General features: G+C 49.5%; 1 protein-coding gene across 1 annotated transcript in view; it reads right to left on the reverse strand.

Moving 5' to 3' along the window:
- The window catches only part of tex264b (testis expressed 264, ER-phagy receptor b), a 454,741-nt gene that overhangs the window by 114,737 nt on the left and 312,930 nt on the right, over positions 1–27,074 (reverse strand). The window contains exon 3 of the mRNA XM_073072587.1: positions 17,747–17,912. Coding sequence (XP_072928688.1) covers positions 17,747–17,912 — 166 coding nt within the window. The remainder of the gene's footprint in view (positions 1–17,746; positions 17,913–27,074) is intronic.

A 27,074-nucleotide genomic window follows, 5' to 3' on the forward strand; every position in this document is an offset into this window, starting at 1 on the left:
TCACTCACCCCTCACTCCCACTGTCCATTCCCAGTCCTCTGCTCACCCCGACCATCCATCTCCCCTTTCACTCACTCACTCACCCCTCACTCCCACTGTCCATTCCCAGTCCACTGCTCACTCCCACCATCCATCTCCCCTTTCACTCACTCACTCACTCACCCCTCACTCCCACTGTCCATTCCCAGTCCTCTGCTCACTCCCACCATCCATCTCCCCTTTCACTCACTCACTCACTCACTCACCCCTCACTCCCACTGTCCATTCCCTGTCCTCTGCTCACTCACACCATCCATCTCCCCTTTCACTCACTCACTCACTCACCCCTCACTCCCACTGTCCATTCCCAGTCCACTGCTCACTCCCACAATCCATCTCCCCTTTCACTCACTCACTCACCCCTCACTCCCACTGTCCATTCCCAGTCCACTGCTCACTCCCACAATCCATCTCCCCTTTCACTCACTCACTCACTCACCCCTCACTCCCACCATCCATCTCCCCTTTCACTCACTCACTCACTCACCCCTCACTCCCACTGTCCATTCCCAGTCCTCTGCTCACTCCCACCATCCATCTCCCCTTTCACTCACTCACCCACCCCTCACTCCCACTGTCCATTCCCAGTCCTCTGCTCACTCCCACCATCCATCTCCCCTTTCACTCTCTCACTCACCCCTCACTCCCACTGTCCATTCCCAGTCCTCTGCTCACTCCCACCATCCATCTCCCCTTTCACTCACTCACTCACCCCTCACTCCCACTGTCCATTCCCAGTCCTCTGCTCACTCCCACCATCCATCTCCCCTTTCACTCACTCACTCACTCACTCACCCCTCACTCCCACTGTCCATTCCCAGTCCACTGCTCACTCCCACCATCCATCTCCCCTTTCACTCACTCACTCACCCCTCACTCCCACTGTCCATTCCCAGTCCTCTGCTCACCCCGACCATCCATCTCCCCTTTCACTCACTCACTCACCCCTCACTCCCACTGTCCATTCCCAGTCCACTGCTCACTCCCACCATCCATCTCCCCTTTCACTCACTCACTCACCCCTCACTCCCACTGTCCATTCCCAGTCCTCTGCTCACTCCCACCATCCATCTCCCCTTTCACTCACTCACCCCTCACTCCCACTGTCCATTCCCAGTCCTCTGCTCACCCCGACCATCCATCTCCCCTTTCACTCACTCACTCACCCCTCACTCCCACTGTCCATTCCCAGTCCACTGCTCACTCCCACCATCCATCTCCCCTTTCACTCACTCACTCACTCACCCCTCACTCCCACTGTCCATTCCCAGTCCTCTGCTCACTCCCACCATCCATCTCCCCTTTCACTCACTCACTCACTCACTCACCCCTCACTCCCACTGTCCATTCCCTGTCCTCTGCTCACTCACACCATCCATCACCCCTTTCACTCACTCACTCACTCACCCCTCACTCCCACTGTCCATTCCCAGTCCACTGCTCACTCCCACAATCCATCTCACCTTTCACTCACTCACTCACCCCTCACTCCCACTGTCCATTCCCAGTCCACTGCTCACTCCCACAATCCATCTCCCCTTTCACTCACTCACTCACCCCTCACTCCCACTGTCCATTCCCAGTCCTCTGCTCACTCCCACCATCCATCTCCCCTTTCACTCACTCACTCACCCCTCACTCCCACTGTCCATTCCCAGTCCTCTGCTCACTCCCACCATCCATCTCCCCTTTCACTCACTCACTCACCCCTCACTCCCACTGTCCATTCCCAGTCCTCTGCTCACTCCCACAATCCATCTCCCCTTTCACTCACTCACTCACTCACTCACCCCTCACTCCCACTGTCCATTCCCTGTCCTCTGCTCACTCACACCATCCATCTCCCCTTTCACTCACTCACTCACTCACCCCTCACTCCCACTGTCCATTCCCAGTCCACTGCTCACTCCCACAATCCATCTCCCCTTTCACTCACTCACTCACCCCTCACTCCCACTGTCCATTCCCAGTCCTCTGCTCACTCCCACAATCCATCTCCCCTTTCACTCACTCACTCACCCCTCACTCCCACTGTCCATTCCCAGTCCACTGCTCACTCCCACAATCCATCTCCCCTTTCACTCACTCACTCACCCCTCACTCCCACTTCCATTCCCAGTCCTCTGCTCACTCCCACCATCCATCTCCCCTTTTACTCACTCACCGCTCACTCCCACTGTCCATTCCCAGCCCTCTGCTCACTCCCACAATCCATCTCCCCTTTCACTCACTCACTCACTCACCCCTCACTCCCACTGTCCATTCCCAGTCCTCTGCTCACTCCTACCATCCATCTCCCCTTTCACTCACTCACCCCTCACTCCCGCTGTCCATTCCCAGTCCTCTGCTCACTCCCACCATCCATCTCCCCTTTCACTCTCTCACTCACCCCTCACTCCCACTGTCCATTCCCAGTCCTCTGCTCACTCCCACAATCCATCTCCCCTTTCACTCACTCACCCCTGACTCCCACTGTCCATTCCCAGTCCTCTGCTCACTCCCACCATCCATCTCTCCTTTCACTCACTCACTCACTCACCCCTCACTCCCACTGTCCATTCCCAGTCCACTGCTCACTCCCACCATCCATCTCCCCTTTCAGTCACTCACTCACCCCTCACTCCCACTGTCCATTCCCAGTCCTCTGCTCACCCCGACCATCCATCTCCCCTTTCACTCACTCACTCACCCCTCACTCCTACTGTCCATTCCCAGTCCACTGCTCACTCCCACCATCCATCTCCCCTTTCACTCACTCACTCAGCCCTCACTCCCACTGTCCATTCCCAGTCCTCTGCTCACTCCCACAATCCATCTCCCCTTTCACTCACTCACTCACCCCTCACTCCCACTGTCCATTCCCAGTCCACTGCTCACTCCCACCATCCATCTCCCCTTTCACTCACTCACTCACCCCTCACTCCCACTGTCCATTCCCAGTCCTCTGCTCACTCCCACCATCCATCTCCCCTTTCACTCACTCACCCCTCACTCCCACTGTCCATTCCCAGTCCTCTGCTCACCCCGACCATCCATCTCCCCTTTCACTCACTCACTCACCCCTCACTCCCACTGTCCATTCCCAGTCCACTGCTCACTCCCACCATCCATCTCCCCTTTCACTCACTCACTCACTCACCCCTCACTCCCACTGTCCATTCCCAGTCCTCTGCTCACTCCCACCATCCATCTCCCCTTTCACTCACTCACTCACTCACTCACCCCTCACTCCCACTGTCCATTCCCTGTCCTCTGCTCACTCACACCATCCATCTCCCCTTTCACTCACTCACTCACTCACCCCTCACTCCCACTGTCCATTCCCAGTCCACTGCTCACTCCCACAATCCATCTCCCCTTTCACTCACTCACTCACCCCTCACTCCCACTGTCCATTCCCAGTCCACTGCTCACTCCCACAATCCATCTCCCCTTTCACTCACTCACTCACCCCTCACTCCCACTTCCATTCCCAGTCCTCTGCTCACTCCCACCATCCATCTCCCCTTTTACTCACTCACCGCTCACTCCCACTGTCCATTCCCAGCCCTCTGCTCACTCCCACCATCCATCTCCCCTTTCACTCACTCACTCACTCACCCCTCACTCCCACTGTCCATTCCCAGTCCTCTGCTCACTCCCACAATCCATCTCCCCTTTCACTCACTCACCCCTCACTCCCACTGTCCATTCCCAGTCCTCTGCTCACTCCCACCATCCATCTCCCCTTTCACTCACTCACTCACCACTCACTCCCACTGTCCATTCCCAGTCCTCTGCTCACTCCTACCATCCATCTCCCCTTTCACTCACTCACCCCTCACTCCCGCTGTCCATTCCCAGTCCTCTGCTCACTCCCACCATCCATCTCCCCTTTCACTCTCTCACTCACCCCTCACTCCCACTGTCCATTCCCTGTCCTCTGCTCACTCCCACAATCCATCTCCCCTTTCACTCACTCACCCCTGACTCCCACTGTCCATTCCCAGTCCTCTGCTCACTCCCACCATCCATCTCCCCTTTCACTCACTCACTCACCCCTCACTCCCACTGTCCATTCCCAGTCCTCTGCTCACTCCCACAATCCATCTCCCCTTTCACTCACTCACTCACTCACCCCTCACTCCCACTGTCCATTCCCAGTCCACTGCTCACTCCCACCATCCATCTCCCCTTTCACTCACTCACTCACCCCTCACTCCCACTGTCCATTCCCAGTCCTCTGCTCACCCCGACCATCCATCTCCCCTTTCACTCACTCACTCACCCCTCACTCCTACTGTCCATTCCCAGTCCACTGCTCACTCCCACCATCCATCTCCCCTTTCACTCACTCACTCAGCCCTCACTCCCACTGTCCATTCCCAGTCCTCTGCTCACTCCCACAATCCATCTCCCCTTTCACTCACTCACTCACCCCTCACTCCCACTGTCCATTCCCAGTCCTATGCTCACTCCCACCATCCATCTCCCCTTTCACTCACTCACCCCTCACTCCCACTGTCCATTCCCAGTCCACTGCTCACTCCCACAATCCATCTCACCTTTCACTCACTCACTCACCCCTCACTCCCACTGTCCATTCCCAGTCCTCTGCTCACTCCCACCATCCATCTCCCCTTTCACTCACTCACTCACTCACTCACCCCTCACTCCCACTGTCCATTCCCTGTCCTCTGCTCACTCACACCATCCATCTCCCCTTTCACTCACTCACCCACCCCTCACTCCCACTGTCCATTCCCAGTCCTCTGCTCACTCCCACAATCCATCTCCCCTTTCACTCTCTCACTCACCCCTCACTCCCACTGTCCATTCCCAGTCCACTGCTCACTCCCACCATCCATCTCCCCTTTCACTCACTCACTCACCCCTCACTCCCACTGTCCATTCCCAGTCCTCTGCTCACTCCCACCATCCATCTCCCCTTTCACTCACTCACTCACTCACTCACCCCTCACTCCCACTGTCCATTCCCTGTCCTCTGCTCACTCACACCATCCATCTCCCCTTTCACTCACTCACCCACCGCTCACTCCCACTGTCCATTCCCAGTCCTCTGCTCACTCCCACCATCCATCTCCCCTTTCACTCACTCACCCCTCACTCCCACTGTCCATTCCCAGTCCTCTGCTCACTCCCACCATCCATCTCCCCTTTCACTCACTCACTCACTCACCGCTCACTCCCACCATCCATCTCCCCTTTCACTCACTCACTCACTCACCCCTCACTCCCACTGTCCATTCCCAGTCCTCTGCTCACTCCCACCATCCATCTCCCCTTTCACTCACTCACTCACCGCTCACTCCCACTGTCCATTCCCAGTCCTCTGCTCACTCCCACAATCCATCTCCCCTTTCACTCACTCACTCACTCACCCCTCACTCCCACTGTCCATTCCCAGTCCTCTGCTCACTCCCACAATCCATCTCCCCTTTCACTCACTCACTCACTCACCCCTCACTCCCACTGTCCATTCCCAGTCCACTGCTCACTCCCACCATCCATCTCCCCTTTCACTCACTGACTCATCCCTCACTCCCACTGTCCATTCCCAGTCCTCTGCTCACCCCGACCATCCATCTCCCCTTTCACTCACTCACTCACCCCTCACTCCCACTGTCCATTCCCAGCCCTCTGCTCACTCCCACCATCCATCTCCCCTTTCACTCACTCACTCACCCCTCACTCCCACTGTCCATTCCCAGTCCTCTGCTCACTCCCACAATCCATCTCCCCTTTCACTCACTCACCCCTCACTCCCACTGTCCATTCCCAGTCCTCTGCTCACTCCCACCATCCATCTCCCCTTTCACTCACTCACCCCTCACTCCCGCTGTCCATTCCCAGTCCTCTGCTCACTCCCACAATCCATCTCCCCTTTCACTCACTCACCCCTCACTCCCACTGTCCATTCCCAGTCCTCTGCTCACTCCCACCATCCATCTCCCCTTTCACTCACTCACTCACCCCTCACTCCCACTGTCCATTCCCAGTCCTCTGCTCACTCCCACAATCCATCTCCCCTTTCACTCACCCACTCACTCACCCCTCACTCCCACTGTCCATTCCCAGTCCACTGCTCACTCCCACCATCCATCTCCCCTTTCACTCACTCACTCACCCCTCACTCCCACTGTCCATTCCCAGTCCTCTGCTCACCCCGACCATCCATCTCCCCTTTCACTCACTCACTCACCCCTCACTCCTACTGTCCATTCCCAGTCCACTGCTCACTCCCACAATCCATCTCCCCTTTCACTCTCTCACTCAGCCCTCACTCCCACTGTCCATTCCCAGTCCTATGCTCACTCCCACCATCCATCTCCCCTTTCACTCACTCACCCCTCACTCCCACTGTCTATTCCCAGTCCTATGCTCACTCCCAACATCCATCTCCCCTTTCACTCACTCACCCCTCACTCCCACTGTCCATTCCCAGTCCTCTGCTCACTCCCACCATCCATCTCCCCTTTCACTCACTCACTCACTCACCGCTCACTCCCACCATCCATCTCCCCTTTCACTCACTCACTCACTCACCCCTCACTCCCACTGTCCATTCCCAGTCCTCTGCTCACTCCCACCATCCATCTCCCCTTTCACTCACTCACTCACCGCTCACTCCCACTGTCCATTCCCAGTCCTCTGCTCACTCCCACAATCCATCTCCCCTTTCACTCACTCACTCACTCACCCCTCACTCCCACTGTCCATTCCCAGTCCTCTGCTCACTCCCACAATCCATCTCCCCTTTCACTCACTCACTCACTCACCCCTCACTCCCACTGTCCATTCCCAGTCCACTGCTCACTCCCACCATCCATCTCCCCTTTCACTCACTGACTCATCCCTCACTCCCACTGTCCATTCCCAGTCCTCTGCTCACCCCGACCATCCATCTCCCCTTTCACTCACTCACTCACCCCTCACTCCCACTGTCCATTCCCAGTCCTCTGCTCACCCCGACCATCCATCTCCCCTTTCACTCACTCACTCACCCCTCACTCCCACTGTCCATTCCCAGTCCACTGCTCAGTCCCACCATCCATCTCCCCTTTCACTCACTCACTCACTCACCCCTCACTCCCACTGTCCATTCCCAGTCCTCTGCTCACTCCCACCATCCATCTCCCCTTTCACTCACTCACTCACTCACCCCTCACTCCAACTGTCCATTCCCAGTCCTCTGCTCACTCCCACCATCCATCTCCCCTTTCACTCACTCACCCCTCACTCCCACTGTCCATTCCCAGTCCTCTGCTCACCCCGACCATCCATCTCCCCTTTCACTCACTCACTCACCCCTCACTCCCACTGTCCATTCCCAGTCCTCTGCTCACTCCCACCATCCATCTCCCCTTTCACTCACTCACTCACTCACTCACTCACTCACCCCTCACTCCCACTGTCCATTCCCTGTCCTCTGCTCACTCACACCATCCATCTCCCCTTTCACTCACTCACTCACTCACTCACCCCTCACTCCCACTGTCCATTCCCAGTCCACTGCTGACTCCCACCATCCATCTCCCCTTTCACTCACTCACACACCCTTCACGCCCACTGTCCATTCCCAGTCCTCTGCTCACTCCGACCATCCATCTCCCCTTTCACTCACTCACTCACCCCTCACTCCCACTGTCCATTCCCAGTCCTCTGCTCACTCCCACCATCCATCTCCCCTTTCACTCACTCACTCACTCACCCCTCACTCCCACTGTCCATTCCCTGTCCTCTGCTCACTCACACCATCCATCTCCCCTTTCACTCACTCACTCACTCACCCCTCACTCCCACTGTCCATTCCCAGTCCACTGCTCACTCCCACAATCCATCTCCCCTTTCACTCACTCACTCACCCCTCACTCCCACTGTCCATTCCCAGTCCTCTGCTCACTCCCACAATCCATCTCCCCTTTCACTCACTCACTCACCCCTCACTCCCACTGTCCATTCCCAGTCCTCTGCTCACTCCCACCATCCATCTCCCCTTTCACTCACTCACCCCTCACTCCCACTGTCCATTCCCAGTCCTCTGCTCACCCCGACCATCCATCTCCCCTTTCACTCACTCACTCACCCCTCACTCCCACTGTCCATTCCCAGTCCACTGCTCACTCCCACCATCCATCTCCCCTTTCACTCACTCACTCACTCACCCCTCACTCCCACTGTCCATTCCCAGTCCTCTGCTCACTCCCACCATCCATCTCCCCTTTCACTCACTCACCCCTCACTCCCACTGTCCATTCCCAGTCCTCTGCTCACCCCGACCATCCATCTCCCCTTTCACTCACTCACTCACCCCTCACTCCCACTGTCCAATCCCAGTCCTCTGCTCACTCCCACCATCCATCTCCCCTTTCACTCACTCACTCACTCACTCACCCCTCACTCCCACTGTCCATTCCCTGTCCTCTGCTCACTCACACCATCCATCTCCCCTTTCACTCACTCACTCACTCACTCACCCCTCACTCCCACTGTCCATTCCCAGTCCACTGCTCACTCCCACCATCCATCTCCCCTTTCACTCACTCACTCACCCCTCACTCCCACTGTCCATTCCCAGTCCACTGCTCACTCCCACAATCCATCTCCCCTTTCACTCACTCACTCACCCCTCACTCCCACTGTCCATTCCCAGTCCTCTGCTCACTCCCACCATCCATCTCCCCTTTCACTCACTCACTCACTCACCCCTCACTCCCACTGTCCATTCCCTGTCCTCTGCTCACTCACACCATCCATCTCCCCTTTCACTCACTCACTCACTCACCCCTCACTCCCACTGTCCATTCCCAGTCCACTGCTCACTCCCACAATCCATCTCCCCTTTCACTCACTCACTCACCCCTCACTCCCACTGTCCATTCCCAGTCCTCTGCTCACTCCCACAATCCATCTCCCCTTTCACTCACTCACTCACCCCTCACTCCCACTGTCCATTCCCAGTCCACTGCTCACTCCCACAATCCAACTCCCCTTTCACTCACTCACTCACCCCTCACTCCCACTTCCATTCCCAGTCCTCTGCTCACTCCCACCATCCATCTCCCCTTTTACTCACTCACCCCTCAATCCCACTGTCCATTCCCAGCCCTCTGCTCACTCCCACCATCCATCTCCCCTTTCACTCACTCACTCACTCACCCCTCACTCCCACTGTCTATTCCCAGTCCTCTGCTCACTCCCACCATCCATCTCCCCTTTCACTCACTCACCCCTCACTCCCACTGTCCATTCCCAGTCCTCTGCTCACTCCCACCATCCATCTCCCCTTTCACTCACTCACCCCTCACTCCCACTGTCCATTCCCAGTCCTCTGCTCACTCCCACCATCCATCTCCCCTTTCACTCACTCACTCACCCCTCACTCCCACTGTCCATTCCCAGTCCACTGCTCACTCCCACAATCCATCTCCCCTTTCACTCACTCACTCACCCCTCACTCCCACTGTCCATTCCCAGTCCACTGCTCACTCCCACCATCCATCTCCCCTTTCACTCACTCACTCACCCCTCACTCCCACTGTCCATTCCCAGTCCTCTGCTCACTGCCACAATCCATCTCCCCTTTCACTCACTCACTCACCCCTCACTCCCACTGTCCTTTCCCAGTCCTCTGCTCACTCCCACCATCCATCTCCCCTTTCACTCACTCACCCCTCACTCCCACTGTCCATTCCCAGTCCTCTGCTCACTCCCACCATCCATCTCCCCTTTCACTCACTCACTCACCCCTCACTCCCACTGTCCATTCCCAGTCCACTGCTCACTCCCACAATCCATCTCCCCTTTCACTCACTCACTCACCCCTCACTCCCACTGTCCATTCCCAGTCCACTGCTCACTCCCACCATCCATCTCCCCTTTCACTCACTCACTAACCCCTCACTCCCACTGTCCATTCCCTGTCCACTGCTCACTCCCACAATCCATCTCGCCTTCCACTCACTCACTCACCCCTCACTCCCACTTCCATTCCCAGTCCTCTGCTCACTCCCACCATCCATCTCCCCTTTTACTCACTCACTCACTCACTGACCCCTCACTCCCACTGTCCATTCCCAGTCCTCTGCTCACTCCCACAATCCATCTCCCCTTTCACTCACTCACTCACCGACCCCTCACTCCCACTGTCCATTCCCAGTCCTCTGCTCACTCCCACCATCCATCTCCCCTTTCACTCACTCACTCACTCACCCCTCACTCCCACTGTCCATTCCCAGTCCTCTGCTCACTCCCACCATCCATCTCCCCTTTCACTCACTCACCCCTCACTCCCACTGTCCATTCCCAGTCCACTGCTCACTCCCACCATCCATCTCCCCTTTCACTCACTCACTCACCCCTCACTCCCACTGTCCATTCCCAGTCCTCTGCTCACTCCCACCATCCATCTCCCCTTTCACTCTCTCACTCACCCCTCACTCCCACTGTTCATTCCCAGTCCACTGCTCACTCCCACCATCCATCTCCCCTTTCACTCACTCACTCACCCCTCACTCCCACTGTCCATTCCCAGTCCTCTGCTCACTCCCACCATCCATCTCCCCTTTCACTCACTCACCCACCCCTCACTCCCACCATCCATCTCCCCTTTCACACTCTCACTCACCCCTCACTCCCACTGTCCATTCCCAGTCCACTGCTCACTCCCACCATCCATCTCCCCTTTCACTCACTCACTCAGCCCTCACTCCCACTGTCCATTCCCAGTCCTCTGCTCACTCCCACAATCCATCTCCCCTTTCACTCACTCACTCACCCCTCACTCCCACTGTCCATTCCCAGTCCTATGCTCACTCCCACCATCCATCTCCCCTTTCACTCACTCACCCCTCACTCCCACTGTCTATTCCCAGTCCTATGCTCACTCCCACCATCCATCTCCCCTTTCACTCACTCACCCCTCACTCCCACTGTCCATTCCCAGTCCTCTGCTCACTCCCAGCATCCATCTCCCCTTTCACTCACTCACTCACTCACCCCTCACTCCCACCATCCATCTCCCCTTTCACTCACTCACTCACTCACCCCTCACTCCCACTGTCCATTCCCAGTCCTCTGCTCACTCCCACCATCCATCTCCCCTTTCACTCACTCACTCACCGCTCACTCCCACTGTCCATTCCCAGTCCTCTGCTCACTCCCACAATCCATCTCCCCTTTCACTCACTCACTCACTCACCCCTCACTCCCACTGTCCATTCCCAGTCCACTGCTCACTCCCACCATCCATCTCCCCTTTCACTCACTCACTCACCCCTCACTCCCACTGTCCATTCCCAGTCCTCTGCTCACCCCGACCATCCATCTCCCCTTTCACTCACTCACTCACCCCTCACTCCCACTGTTCATTCCCAGTCCTCTGCTCACTCCCACCATCCATCTCCCCTTTCACTCACTCACTCACCCCTCACTCCCACTGTCCATTCCCAGTCCACTGCTCACTCCCACCATCCATCTCCCCTTTCACTCACTCACTCACCCCTCACTCCCACTGTCCATTCCCAGTCCTCTGCTCACCCCGACCATCCATCTCCCCTTTCACTCACTCACTCACCCCTCACTCCCACTGTTCATTCCCAGTCCTCTGCTCACTCCCACCATCCATCTCCCCTTTCACTCACTCACCCCTCACTCCCACTGTCCATTCCCAGTCCTCTGCTCACCCCGACCATCCATCTCCCCTTTCACTCACTCACTCACCCCTCACTCCCACTGTCCATTCCCAGTCCACTGCTCACTCCCACCATCCATCTCCCCTTTCACTCACTCACTCACTCACCCCTCACTCCCACTGTCCATTCCCAGTCCTCTGCTCACTCCCACCATCCATCTCCCCTTTCACTCACTCACTCACCCCTCACTCCCACTGTCCATTCCCAGTCCTCTGCTCACTCCCACAATCCATCTCCCCTTTCACTCACTCACTCACCCCTCACTCCCACTGGCCATTCCCAGTCCTCTGCTCACTCCCACCATCCATCTCCCCTTTCACTCACTCACCCCTCACTCCCACTGTCCATTCCCAGTCCTCTGCTCACCCCGACCATCCATCTCCCCTTTCACTCACTCACTCACCCCTCACTCCCACTGTCCATTCCCAGTCCTCTGCTCACTCCCACCATCCATCTCCCCTTTCACTCACTCACTCACTCACTCACCCCTCACTCCCACTGGCCATTCCCAGTCCTCTGCTCACTCCCACCATCCATCTCCCCTTTCACTCACTCACCCCTCACTCCCACTGTCCATTCCCAGTCCTCTGCTCACCCCGACCATCCATCTCCCCTTTCACTCACTCACTCACTCACCCCTCACTCCCACTGTCCATTCCCAGTCCTCTGCTCACTCCCACCATCCATCTCCCCTTTCACTCACTCACTCACTCACTCACCCCTCACTCCCACTGTCCATTCCCTGTCCTCTGCTCACTCACACCATCCATCTCCCCTTTCACTCACTCACTCACTCACCCCTCACTCCCACTGTCCATTCCCAGTCCACTGCTCACTCCCACAATCCATCTCCCCTTTCACTCACTCACTCACTCACCCCTCACTCCCACTGTCCATTCCCAGTCCACTGCTCACTCCCACAATCCATCTCCCCTTTCACTCACTCACTCACCCCTCACTCCCACTGTCCATTCCCAGTCCTCTGCTCACTCCCACCATCCATCTCCCCTTTCACTCACTCACTCACTCACTCACCCCTCACTCCCACTGTCCATTCCCTGTCCTCTGCTCACTCACACCATCCATCTCCCCTTTCACTCACTCACTCACTCACCCCTCACTCCCACTGTCCATTCCCAGTCCACTGCTCACTCCCACAATCCATCTCCCCTTTCACTCACTCACTCACCCCTCACTCCCACTGTCCATTCCCAGTCCTCTGCTCACTCCCACCATCCATCTCCCCTTTCACTCACTCACTCACCCCTCACTCCCACTGTCCATTCCCAGTCCACTGCTCACTCCCACAATCCATCTCCCCTTTCACTCACTCACTCACCCCTCACTCCCACTGTCCATTCCCAGTCCTCTGCTCACTCCCACCATCCATCTCCCCTTTCACTCACTCACCCCTCACTCCCACTGTCCATTCCCAGTCCTCTGCTCACTCCCACCATCCATCTCCCCTTTCACTCACTCACTCACCCCTCACTCCCACTGTCCATTCCCAGTCCACTGCTCACTCCCACAATCCATCTCCCCTTTCACTCACTCACTCACCCCTCACTCCCACTGTCCATTCCCAGTCCACTGCTCACTCCCACAATCCATCTCCCCTTTCACTCACTCACTCACCCCTCACTCCCACTTCCATTCCCAGTCCTCTGCTCACTCCCACCATCCATCTCCCCTTTCACTCACTCACCCCTCACTCCCACTGTCCATTCCCAGTCCTCTGCTCACTCCCACCATCCATCTCCCCTTTCACTCACTCACTCACCCCTCACTCCCACTGTCCATTCCCAGTCCACTGCTCACTCCCACAATCCATCTCCCCTTTCACTCACTCACTCACCCCTCACTCCCACTGTCCATTCCCAGTCCACTGCTCACTCCCACAATCCATCTCCCCTTTCACTCACTCACTCACCCCTCACTCCCACTTCCATTCCCAGTCCTCTGCTCACTCCCACCATCCATCTCCCCTTTTACTCACTCACCCCTCACTCCCACTGTCCATTCCCAGTCCTCTGCTCACTCCCACCATCCATCTCCCCTTTCACTCACTCACTCACTCACTCACCCCTCACTCCCACTGTCCATTCCCAGTCCTCTGCTCACTCCCACCATCCATCTCCCCTTTCACTCACTCACTCACCCACCCCTCACTCCCACTGTCCATTCCGTCCTCTGCTCACTCCCACCATCCATCTCCCCTTTCACTCACTCATCCACCCCTCACTCCCACTGTCCATTCCCAGTCCTCTGCTCACTCCCACCATCCATCTCCCCTTTCACTCACTCACTCACCCACCCCTCACTCCCACTGTCCATTCCCAGTCCTCTGCTCACTCCCACCATCCATCTCCCCTTTCACTCACTCACTCACCCCTCACTCCCACTGTCCATTCCCAGTCCTCTGCTCACTCCCACCATCCATCTCCCCTTTCACTCACTCACTCACCCACCCCTCACTCCCACTGTCCATTCCCAGTCCTCTGCTCACTCCCACAATCCATCTCCCCTTTCACTCACTCACTCACTCACCCACCCCTCACTCCCACTGTCCATTCCCAGTCCTCTGCTCACTCCCACCATCCATCTCCCCTTTCACTCACTCACTCCCCCCTCACTCCCACTGTCCATTCCCAGTCCACTGCTCACTCCCACCATCCATCTCCCCTTTCACTCACTCACCCACCCCTCACTCCCACTGTCCATTCCCAGTCCTCTGCTCACTCCCACCATCCATCTCCCCTTTCACTCTCTCACTCACCCCTCACTCCCACTGTCCATTCCCAGTCCTCTGATCACTCCCACCATCCATCTCCCCTTTCACTCACTCACTCACCCCTCACTCCCACTGTCCATTCCCAGTCCTCTGCTCACTCCCACCATCCATCTCCCCTTTCACTCACTCACTCACCCCTCACTCCCACTGTCCATTCCCAGTCCACCGCTCACTCCCACCATCCATCTCCCCTTTCACTCACTCACTCACTCACCCCTCACTCCCACTGTCCATTCCCAGTCCTCTGCTCACTCCCACAATCCATCTCCCCTTTCACTCACTCACTCACTCACCCCTCACTCCCACTGTCCATTCCCAGTCCACTGCTCACTCCCACAATCCATCTCCCCTTTCACTCACTCACTCACCCCTCACTCCCACTGTCCATTCCCAGTCCTCTGCTCACTCCCACAATCCATCTCCCCTTTCACTCATTCACCCCTCACTCCCACTGTCCATTCCGTCCTCTGCTCACTCCCACCATCCATCTCCCCTTTTACTCACTCACTCATCCCTCACTCCCACTGTCCATTCCCAGTCCTCTGCTCACTCCCACAATCCATCTCCCCTTTCACTCACTCACTCACCCACCCCTCACTCCCACTGTCCATTCCCAGTCCTCTGCTCACTCCCACCATCCATCTCCCCTTTCACTCACTCACTCACCCACCCCTCACTCCCAGTCCATTCCCAGTCCTCTGCTCACTCCCACCATCCATCTCCCCTTTCACTCACTCACTCACCCCTCACTCCCACTGTCCATTCCCAGTCCTCTGCTCACTCCCACCATCCATCTCCCCTTTCACTCACTCACTCACTCACCCCTCACTCCCACTGTCCATTCCCAGTCCTCTGCTCACTCGCACCATCCATCTCCACTTTCACTCACTCACTCACCCCTCACTCCCACTGTCCATTCCCAGCCCTCTGCTCACTCCCACCATCCATCTCCCCTTTCACTCACTCACTCTCCCCTCACTCCCACTGTCCATTCCCAGCCCTCTGCTCACTCCCACCATCCATCTCCCCTTTCACTCACTCACTCACCCCTCACTCCCACTGTCCATTCCCAGCCCTCTGCTCACTCCCACCATCCATCTCTCCTTTTACTCTCTCACTCATCCTTCACTCTCACCATCCATCCCTCTCTACTCTCTGCCTCTTTACTCCTTTTACCTACAACTCCCCACTTCCCAATGACTGCTCCTCCCCCATTCCACAACCCTTACATACTGAATGCCTCAGTCCATATCCATCCACTCTAAGCATGACCACACATGTATTCACCCCAACCTGCCTCTGGACACAGCTTGGTCATACATGACACTATCTTGGATGTCATGTGATGTTAATGTGTGGTGAAGGAAATCTTCGTTCAATTGGAGAATTCCTTCTTCCTTCATGCTTGCTTCATTATCCTTCATAATTTGCTAAACTGGATCAACAAATTTGTGGATGACACCAAGATTAGAGGTTTAGTAAACAGTGAGGAAGACCATCAAAGCTTGTAGTGGGATTTGGACCAGCTGGGAAAATGAGCTGAAAAATGGCAGATGGAATTTAATACAGAGACGTGTGAGGTGTTGTACTTTGGGGGGGCCAACCAGGATAGGATTTACATTGTGAAAAGTAGGGCACTGAGGAGAGCAGTTGAACAGAGGAATCAGGAATATAGATGCATATTTCCTTGAAAGTGGAGTCACAGGTAGATAGGCCTTCATAAATCAATGTATTGAGTACAAATGTTGGGATGTTATGTTGAAGTTGTATAAGACGTTAGTGAGGCCTACCTTGGGGTATTGTATACAGTTCTGGTCACCTACCTACAGAAGAGATGTCAATATGATTGAAAGAGTAAATTTACAGGATGTTGCTGGGACTTGAAGAACTGGGTTATAGGGAAAGGTTGAATACGTTAGGACTTTATTCCCTGCAGCGTAGGAGAATGAGGAGAGATATGACAAAGGTGTGTTGGCACATGGCCTAGTGGATAAGGCATCGGTCTAGTGATCTGAAGGTGTTGTGTCCTTGAGCAAGGCACTTAACAACACATTGCTCTGCGATGATACCAGTGCCAAGCTGCTTGGGTCCTAGTGCCCTTCCCTTGGACAACATCGGTAGCGTGGAGAGGGGAAAGCTTGCAGCTTGGGCAACTGCCGGTGTCCCATACAACCCTGCCCAGGCCTGCGCCCTGGAAACCTTCCAAGGCGTAAATCCATGGTCTCATGAGACTAACGGATGCCTATATGACATAGGTATACAAATTTATGAGGGGTACATATAGGGTAAATGAAAACAGGCTTTTTCCACTGAGGTTGGGTAAGAGTAAAACTAGAGGTTAAGGGTGAAAGGTGAAATGTTTAAAAGTATCTTGAGGGGGAACCTCTTCACTCAGTATGGTGAGAATGTGGAATGAGCTGCCAATGAAAGTGGTAGATGTAGGTTTGATCTTACCATTTAAGAGAAATTTAGGTAAGTATGTGGATGGGAAGGGTATGTAGGACTATGTCTAGATGTGGGCTGATGGGACTAGGCATAATAATAGTTTTGCACTGACTAGATGGGCCAAAGGGCCTATTTCTGTGTATAGTACTCTATGACTCTATAAAAATACACCAACCAATTACCATCCATTTGCCACCAGCAGTTTAACAGGAGGTTTGAAGCACATATGATAACTTTCCAAGACAACATTCACAAACTATAATATTTAAGTTGTAAATTCTCCGACAAAGAACACATTTTGATGGGCACAATATGGGCACAAACGCAAACATTGGATCATGGACAACACACAAGATGCTGGAGGAACTCAACAGAGGGAAATGGACAGTTGTAATTTTGGGTAGAGAACACACACAGATATCTTGCTAGGTCTGGAAGAGGAATTGAAGAAAAAACGTGACAAACAGAACAAGAGAGAGAAGGACCTTTCTCTGTGGGATGATATCCTGTTCCAGCTCCATCAGGACTTACTCCACTCGGAGCTAGTGGATGGGTGTAGGATCCAATGTGTTCACTCATTTAATCATCCTGAGATCCAACACATTGTGTCCCCAGTCATTTATGGCACCAGGCAGTAGCTTTGAAGAGCTCACAAAAATGTCACAAAAGTTCAATCTTTGGAACTGAGCACCCTCCCGAAACTTGTGTGCTGAACTAACATGCCTTTTACCATTCAGCAGCTGTTCTTCTCTTTACCAAGACCACGTCTGTAATTTACCTGCAAGATCTGTACGAGCATCATCTGTGTCCTCTTCTTTCTGTTTCTTGTCAGCATTCTTTACTTCAGGAACATAAAAGTCACTCTGACGTGCCAAAGGGCAGACATAGTAGATAATTTCCCCACAGTAGATCTCCAGACAGGGGTGAGCACATAGCTTCCGTTCCTAAAGAATAAGAAACAAAGCATTGAGAGAAGTGGAAACATACTGAACTAACTTCAGGGTCAATATCTGTGAGATGGCTGTAGATTTAGAGTTGACAGGAGGTTAGATGTTGGTGAGAGCTTGGTCAAAGAACTCACCAATGCAAAGTACTCATCATAATACATAGCGCAGGAAACATCAGGTTAAAATAAATTAGGAATTAGATATCCAGGGAAGGTTATATTAAGATTAAACTGTACTGGATCAATTACAAGAATGTGATAAGTGCACGTGACTATTGATTATGTGGTGAATTGAACAGGTCTCCTACAGATGGGAGGCTCTCTATTTTTGTGCAGGCTTTCAAGAGCATGTGACTTTGTCTTAGAAGGCCCAGTTCAACGCTCCCACACTGTCAGTTGAACAGTGTGTGCTGTGGCTAACGTAACTCAGTAAAAATATTTGATCCGACTATTCCGTTGTTGTTTGTGCATATATAACAGATACATGGATGAAATGGCATAGACAGCAAATTCAGCCCGGTGGAACTGCAACAGAATTTCCCACAAACTAGCACTATACTTCTGAAGTTCAGTTCCTTTGAAGGGGAATCCAAACCCCCCTCCCCCATACACACACATAATGGTTCTGTGTTGTATTAACATAAAGAGAACCTGAAGGCAATTCAGAGTTAGATGTAAGAAAACTGAGCCAGAAAGCCAGATGTTAGCTGAAAAATGAACTTAGAAGAAGATTTTAAGGAAAGAAATGGTTCACCATCAGAAGTCGTTAAGCTTTTTTCTGTTTAGAGATACAGCCTAGGTAACAGGCCCTTCTAGACCACAGGCCTGCACTGCCCAATTACACTCAGGTGACCAATTAACCTACTAACTGGAATGTTTTTGGAGTGTGGAAGCCTCATTGCTGTCTGTGGAACTGCAATGGGTGCAGAGGTTCACAACCACATTCTCCTCACTACAATCATGAATAGTTTTCAGTGGCATTTCGTTAGCTGGAAAACTCCTTGGTGGTGATCTGAATCTGTAAAAGGTTTTACAAAAATACCTTTTTTTTATTATTCATCTTGAATATGTGTTTTTGTATCCGTTTCTGACCATGTTTCTGTAGATATGTCAGATATAGAGCACCTGCAGCTCCTTCGATTGTCAAGAGATTTTCTTTAAGTTTTGTTTATAAGGTCATAGAACATAGAAACAAGCCCTTCAGCCCAACTTGTCCAAGTTAATCACGATACTCATCTAAACTAGTCCCATCTGCCTGCATTTTGCCCACATTGCTACCCATGTACCTGTCCAAATGGCATTTAAATGTTGTTAATGCAGCTGCTTCAAACACTTCTTTGGCAACTCATTCCATATACAAGCCACACACTGGTGAAAAAGTTGCCCATCAGGTTCCTGTTAAGTCTCTCTTATACTGTCCAACCCATACCCTTTAGTTCTTGATTCCACAATTCTGGGGGAAAAAATTCTGATGATTTTATATAGCGCGCATGTTGATATTTGAAAACTTTTTTAAAATGCCAACCAATCTGTCAACTGGCAGCTTATTGGCTGGGTAGCTTATTCAAGATGAATTCTGTACCATTTTGACAGTAAGACAGGATTCCAGTCCTGTCTGATTGAGTATCTCACACTCAGAATTGAACATAGCTGCCCCAAGCAGTGTCCTGATAACTGCTGTCACTCAAGGAATCTTCTACAGCCCAGCCCAGCCGACAATAATGTGTAGACACATTGATTCCAACCCAGCAAAGTGCTTTATATATGTATTGCCAGAAATTGATCAAAGCAGAAGCTGGCTTCCTCTTCATTCATTTTCATTTCTTGTTCCATATTAAAATTTATAGGCTTAAAGAATTTCAGCACAATTACTATATTTAAACATCTATTAATTCTATTTAAAACACAGAGCATAGAAAATCACAGCACAGAAATGGACCCTTCAGCCCACAATGTTGCACCAAACTAATTAAACTAGTAATTAATTTATTAATTAATTTATAAGGTCATAGAACATAGAAACAAGCCCTTCAAGTAATTAATTTAGCCTCACTAAATTAATCCCTCTGCCTACATAATGTCTGTATCCCTCCATTCTCTGTACATTCATGTGCCTGTAAGAGCCTCATAAATGCCTCTAACATATTTGTCCCCAGTACCACCCCTGGCTGTACACCCACCATTCTCTGTGTAAAAAGCTTATTTTGCACATATCCTTTGAACTTTACATTTCTCACCTTAAATGCTTGCTTTCTAGTATTAGATGTTTCAACCCTAGAAAAAGATACCAGCTGTCTTGTCTATCAATGCCGCTCATAATCTTATAAATTTCTATGAGGTCTTCTCTCAGCCTCCATCGGCCTAGAGAAAACAACTCAAGTTTATCCACACCCTCCTTTATTGCACTAATTTGCATATTGGCTTTCAATTGTGATCAGAAATGATCAAATATTAAGGTTGTATATCAGAGATTTCAGCTTAATTTTCATCTTCTATGATAAATTGGGAATATAATCCAAGTGATTCAATACTGAGTAAATTTTAATTTCAATCCCATATAACACAAAAGAACTGATCAACAGGAATGAATTTGTGGACACGTACTCATCGACAATCTAGTAAACAACAACCAGCACCAGTTTGTAAAAACAATTAGATGAGAATTACCACATCATCTCTTTCATTATTTTCTCAACCCAGTTACATAACAGCTGCATTACGGAAATTCTCCTCTGTGAAGAAGGGTGTGATCTCTAACAATGATATTTCAGACCCCATCACTATTTCTACCCTTGCATTCTGTCATCTTCCCGTCAGCTTGAACCAGTCTGGCCATATTCCTCTGACCTCTCTTATTAACAAGGTATTTTTATCCTCAGAACTGCTACTCACTGGATGTTTTTTTGTTTTGAGCACCATTCTCTGTAAATTCTTGTCATGGAAACACTAACTAAGAACACCAGAGTGACCAAGTTTTGTTTTAAGAGTTTATTAACATGATATCATGGAGAGTCTGCAGCAGTCTCCACCGCCACCAGAACTCTGAATTCTAGGTTATACAAAGCTCATCACATAACTTTTTTTGGCATCCCACAGTCAGTACATGATCAATTGCTTAAAAGACATGTCAATTATTCTCTCAGCATGAATCTAACAGTCCTCTTTGTTCCCTGTATCAGGGCTCATAATTTACCCCCAGATGCATCCTCCCTCCTGGTTCCAAGGGCCTAGTATCTTATCAATTGGAGTTCCTGGTACTGCGCTTATCATCCAAGGTTTTTCTCGACACGCATGAGCAGTCTTCAGCCCAGCTGTCCCAGAATGGTCAAATATCCCATCAGACACTAGTTTTAACCATTTCTAACACAACACTAGACACTATTTTGCATGAAAATCCCAGGGGATTAGTGGTTTCTAAAACCACTCAAACCACCCTATCTGGCACCAACAATCATTCCAGTGTCAAAGTCACTTAGATCACATTTCTTCTCATTCTGATGTTTGGTCTGAACAACACCAGAGCCTCTTGACCACATCTGCATGCCTTCATACACTGAGTTGCTGCTGTGTGATTGGCTGATTAGATATTTGCTCTAACGAGCAGGTGTACAGGTATACCTAATAAAGTGGCCACTCAGTGTATTTCACCGTCAGATGACACTCAATGGTTCTGTAATGTTCTATCAATATAATTATATTCAGTGTAACTATCTAACGGTATCCACGGTTACTTCTCTCACAGCATGATATTTATCCCTCGTCTTTATTATCAAGTTTCAATAATCAAAATGAGACACAAACATGATCGTTTTATATCCCTCCTTGAATAGCAAGCCATTCAATTCTCATTCTGACTGCACAATATCCTTTTCTTTCTCTTCATGGATCATATTGAACATGTAACCCAGCCTATTTCAGCACAGCATTAAGGTTCATGACTGCAAAGCCAAGTGCACCGTGATTTGAAAGGCAGTGGGCAAAATTAAAATGGAGTTTTCAGCACCCAAAACATCCATCTACATGGTTTCCAAACACATTTTATTTATTCCAGATGCAATATATTAAAAACTAATCAGACAATGAGGTTTAATTATATATGGTGTTCATTGCAATATTAGAATGTAGCTGAATGCAGAGTTGCACTAATGTGAATTGTGAGTTCAGAAACACAAGTTGTAAAACATTCTCTTTAAATTACATTTTTGTAAAAACAACTTACTTTTAAAAATTGCCTTCATTAGTTCCAGACAATTCAAAATTATTCACATATAAAAATAATTTAAAGCCCAGTGAGTGCAGGCAGGGAACTGTTTGCAGCCATTGTAACTGTAAGAGGTGATATTACTCATGCAGTGAAAACATTTCATAGACGTGACATCAATTATTGAATAAATTAATATCCTACTATATTTGATATATTTCTATATATATTCTTATTGTATAAAACTGTAGTGCTGGGAGAACTTCCTGTCAAGTAGATGTCATGCTTCTATGTCACGGTGACATAGATAAGTTTCTTGCAGTTGAGTAGCTGGTGGAAATGCAAAATGAACCAGACGCCTAAACTAGTTAAGAAAAATCTTGTAAGAATCTGAGTAAAACAAAGAAGAAGGCCATCTGGCACACTGAGCTCCTGCCAGCTCTTTGAAACGGCTGTCCAATTACCTGCACTCCAAGCTGTCCTACACTCAGGTTGTTTTCCACTAAGCTGTAAATTTTGTTCAACTACTACTTGTGTTTACGTAGCACCATTATGCAAATAGCTTGCCGTCATATTTGTTTGATAACATTTTGTGAGTTTGTCATGAAATATTATCAAACAAAATATGACAGTACACTATTGTGAAAATCTGGGTCAAAGAGGTAGTTTATAAGGAGAAGTCAAAGTTCACCATATCTGGAGATTATGGTGTGGGGAACTCGAACAATGATATCATTCCGGAGACCAAACTGGGCGACAGGGAAGATTATAAAGTTACAGGGGAACTGCGGACAGGAAGAAAGACAAGACCATGAAATATGAGGGCAAAGGTATGAATGTTAAAATAAAGCTGCTGTGCAACTGGGACTGTGGGTCTGAATGGATGAATAGTTCGGGTCATTAGCAGACATCAGGGTTAGTTTCATTTGAAACTGTGAAGCAATTTATTTCCTGCAGCCACTGGTTGAACTCATTCACTGGGTTTTGGGAATGTTTCAAAAACTATAGTGGAGCATCCTCAGATGCAACTCTAAGAGCATCAGTTAACAAGGTAGAGAGCATGAGAGAGAATATGCACTGACAGAAGTGCCATAAATGCAGTGTCGCAAGAAGTTTAATGATCTCAAAGTTATGTCAATGCAGACAGCAACAAATCCTACCTTCCAATAACTCACTACCAGCTGCCCATACTGCTCTACGTCAAACACTGCCTTCAGTCGCCAAGTGACATCTTCTGTCAATCACTCACCATATACTCACATCATTAAACACTGGACACATCTGCTTCTCACTGCTTCCACACGCCACCAGTTACTGAATTATGGCAGTGACATTATATTTGCAACATACAGGCCAGCAGGGACATGCTTAGGTCAAATCTCACTAGACTAGAGAGCAGAGTGCTACAGCTGCTACAGATCTGTGACACTCTCCATCCAAGAAGAGTTGTAGCTAGAGCCCCGGGACTCTACACCCTACATCCTTCAAAAAAACTAAGACATGTCCAAAGGTTTTTTTCACTTTTGACTGATACCAAACTTAGAATTTTTGATTCTTATTGTATCTAATTTTTCCACTACCTCTCTTTCACTGTGCAATTGGTAGCAACAACTTCCTCAGTGAAGTTGGACATAAGTATTGATTTGGTATCTTTAACAATCCAAGATCATCTTCCTTTTAGATCCCTTAACAGAATCACTGACATTTGTCGTTAAGTTTGTTGTTTTGTATCAGCAGTACAGTGCAATACATAAAATATACTTAAAATTATAATAAGAAATATGGAAATGTAAGTAGTGCAAGGTTTAAGGGTCAAAGAGAGGTAGCATTCATGGGTTCATAGACTGTTCAGATATCTGATTGTGGTGTGGAGATGAAGAAGCTGTTCCTAAAACATTGAGTGTGTGTATCCTCAGGTTCCTGTACCTCCTCCCTAATGATAGCAATGAGAAAAGGGTATGTCCTGGCTGGTGGGGGTCCATATTAATGGACACCACCTTTCTGAGATATCATCTTTTGAAGATGTTCTCAATGCTGGGGAGGCTAGTGCTCAATAAGACCCCTTACTGACTGAGTCTTTTTGATAACTATCTTTGTACTGACTATAGAGTAATAAAATATTTTTGTTTCTGTTTAACATTGCCTATTAATCTGTTTCTCTCTCATTTCCTTACCCTGTGCCCTGAATACATTCTCTGCCATGTTACTATTCAACATGTACTGTATTATAATAACCCAGTTTGTCAATTACTCTAAATAGAGGCAGATAATATGAAAATAAGTAAATGTTATTTTGATAACTGTCAATTCTTTAATTTGACTATTGGTCCTGTTACACTTAGGCATAACTATGCCTTGGTGACTTCCTAATGTTGTACATTCATCCATAGTAAAACCCCTGACAGGCCATGCTGTTGTACTGTATACCCATCTATGGCTAATGCATTACCAGCTCCCTGCTACACTGGGCACCTGACAGCACAGTAGGAGATTATTACAAGTACTATAGCAGTTTTTCATCCACTTTTAATTAGTACATTTACTTTGTTTCTTCCAACACATCTGGTTTGTCTCCTGCTGGGTTAATCAGTAAGGTAAAGAACTGCATTTCCCATAATTTTGTTTTACTCTCTCTGCATTTTGTGTTGAATCCTGCTTTGCAAATTTAAAGGTAGAGATGAGAGTCCTTGTCTAAAAAAACTCTGTAGGTGGCTTTCCAATGATGTCTCATGTCAAAGGTCTCCATTCTGCTTCCTGTTTGACAAGCTCTCAGTTTTCAAAGCTGATTAAAGTATCTTCATTAAGTTTATAGTTTTGTCAATCCTTAGTGAATTCACTCATTGCCAAGATTGATACTGACATTCCTTGTCTCTAATTCTCAAGGGACATCCGAATGGAATATGCTAAGAGTCTTTCCATACTTTAAGAATAATACGAGAAAGCTTCACACATTGCACAACACAAACTGTCCTTTGTTTATCTTGACAGTTTACAGCTGGCTGTTTCACTACCCACAAGCTTGCACCAGGAATACTACTGATCAAGCTGCTACCATTACCTTTCAACGCTGTTCTTTCATAACAAACTCTTGCCCATAAGATATAGAGGAAGAATTAGGCCATTCAGCCCATTTAGTCTGCTCTGCCATTCCATTGTGTCTGATTTACAGTATAATCCCTCTCAACCCCGTTCTGCTCCTTTCTTCCCATAACCACCGGTGCCCTTACTAATCAACAACGTATCAACCTGTGCTATCAGGCGCCCAGATACCATGACTTGACCTCTACAGATTCACCACCTTCTGGCTGAAGAAATTCCTCCTCTCTCTGTTCAAAAAGGATGTCTTTGTACTCTGAAACTGTGCCCTCCAGTCCTACACTTTCCCATTACAGGAAACTTCCTTTCCACATCCATTCTATCTAAGCCTTTCAATATTTGATACGTTCCATTGTGCTCCTCCTTCATTCTTCTAAACTCCAGTGAGTACAGGCCCAGGGCCATCAAAGCCCTCATACACTAAGTGTCTGCATCCTAGTAAGGAATGCCACAAGCAGAATCTTGGAACTGATTTTTGTCTTCCTCTCAATGCTCAAGTCTAAGTCCAACCCAGATATTAGCTAGAGAAGGATTCTTCACACAGGCAGCTAAATATTCTGAAAGATTGATATTAAGTCTCAGTTATGTGCTGACTTTGAATTTCTAGGTTAACACTGTTATATGTAGGTATTCAAGGATCAAGGAGAAAATATGAATAATAGATCACTTAGTTGCCATACAAGTTCACAAGGTTGGTAAAGTTAAAAATTCAAAGTTAATTTATTATCAAACTACATATATATCACCATATGCAACCTTGAGATTCATTTTCTTATGGGCATACTCAATAAATCCATTATTGAATAATAAGCATAAAAGAATCAATGGAAGACAGCATCAACTTAGTGTGCAAAAGACAACAAACTGTGCAAATACAAAAACAAACAAACAAACAAACAAATAAATAAATAAATATCAAGAACTTTAGATGAAGAGTCCCTGAAAGTGAGTCAATAGGCTGTGGGAACATTTCAATGATGGAGCAAGTGAAGTTGAGTGAAGTTATCCCCTTTGTTAGAGTTCGATAGTTGAGGGGTAATAATTGTTCCCGAACATGGTAATGTAAATTCTGAGGCTCCTGGACCTTCTTCCTGAGGGAAGCAGCAAGAAGGGAGCACGACCTGGCTGGTGGATGCTGCTTTCCTGCGACAACACTTCATGTACATGTTGTTGCTAATCCGAACTGACTGGGTCTGCAAGTGAGGAAATTGAGAATCCAATTGCAGAAGCAGGTATTGAAGCCAAGGTCTTAAAGTTTCTTGATTAGCTTTGTGGGGATGATAGTATTGAATGCTGAGCTGTAGTCAATAAAGAACATCCTAATGTATGCATCTTTGCTGTCCAGATGTTCCAGGGTTGAGTGAAGGGCCAATGAGATGGAATCTGCTGTGGCATATCAGTTGAAGGCTTTCATTATTTGGGAGATTGAGTTCAAGAATCGCGAAGTAATGTTGCAGCTCTATAAAACCCTAGTTAGACTACATTTGGAATATTGTGTTCATTTTTGGTTGCCTCTTTATAGAAAGGATATGGAAGTTTTAGAGAGGGTGCAGAGGAGTTTTACCAGGGTGCTGCCTGGATTAGAGAGCAATTCTTATGAGGTTAAGTTGAGCAAGCTAGGGCTTAGCTCTCTGGAGCGAAGGAGGATGAGAGGTGACTATATAGAGGTGTACACAATGTCAAAAGGCATAGATCAAGTGGATAGCTCGAGATTTTTTCCCAGGGTGACAATGAATACAAGAGGGCATAATTTTAAGGTGATTGGAGGAAAGTATGGGGGGATGTCAGAGGTAAGTTATTTACACAGAGAGTGGTAAGTGGTAGAGGCAGATACATTATGGACATTTAAACAAATCTTAGATA

The sequence above is a fragment of the Hemitrygon akajei genome, chromosome 19 (assembly GCF_048418815.1).
Source record: "Hemitrygon akajei chromosome 19, sHemAka1.3, whole genome shotgun sequence".
NCBI lineage: Eukaryota > Metazoa > Chordata > Chondrichthyes > Myliobatiformes > Dasyatidae > Hemitrygon > Hemitrygon akajei.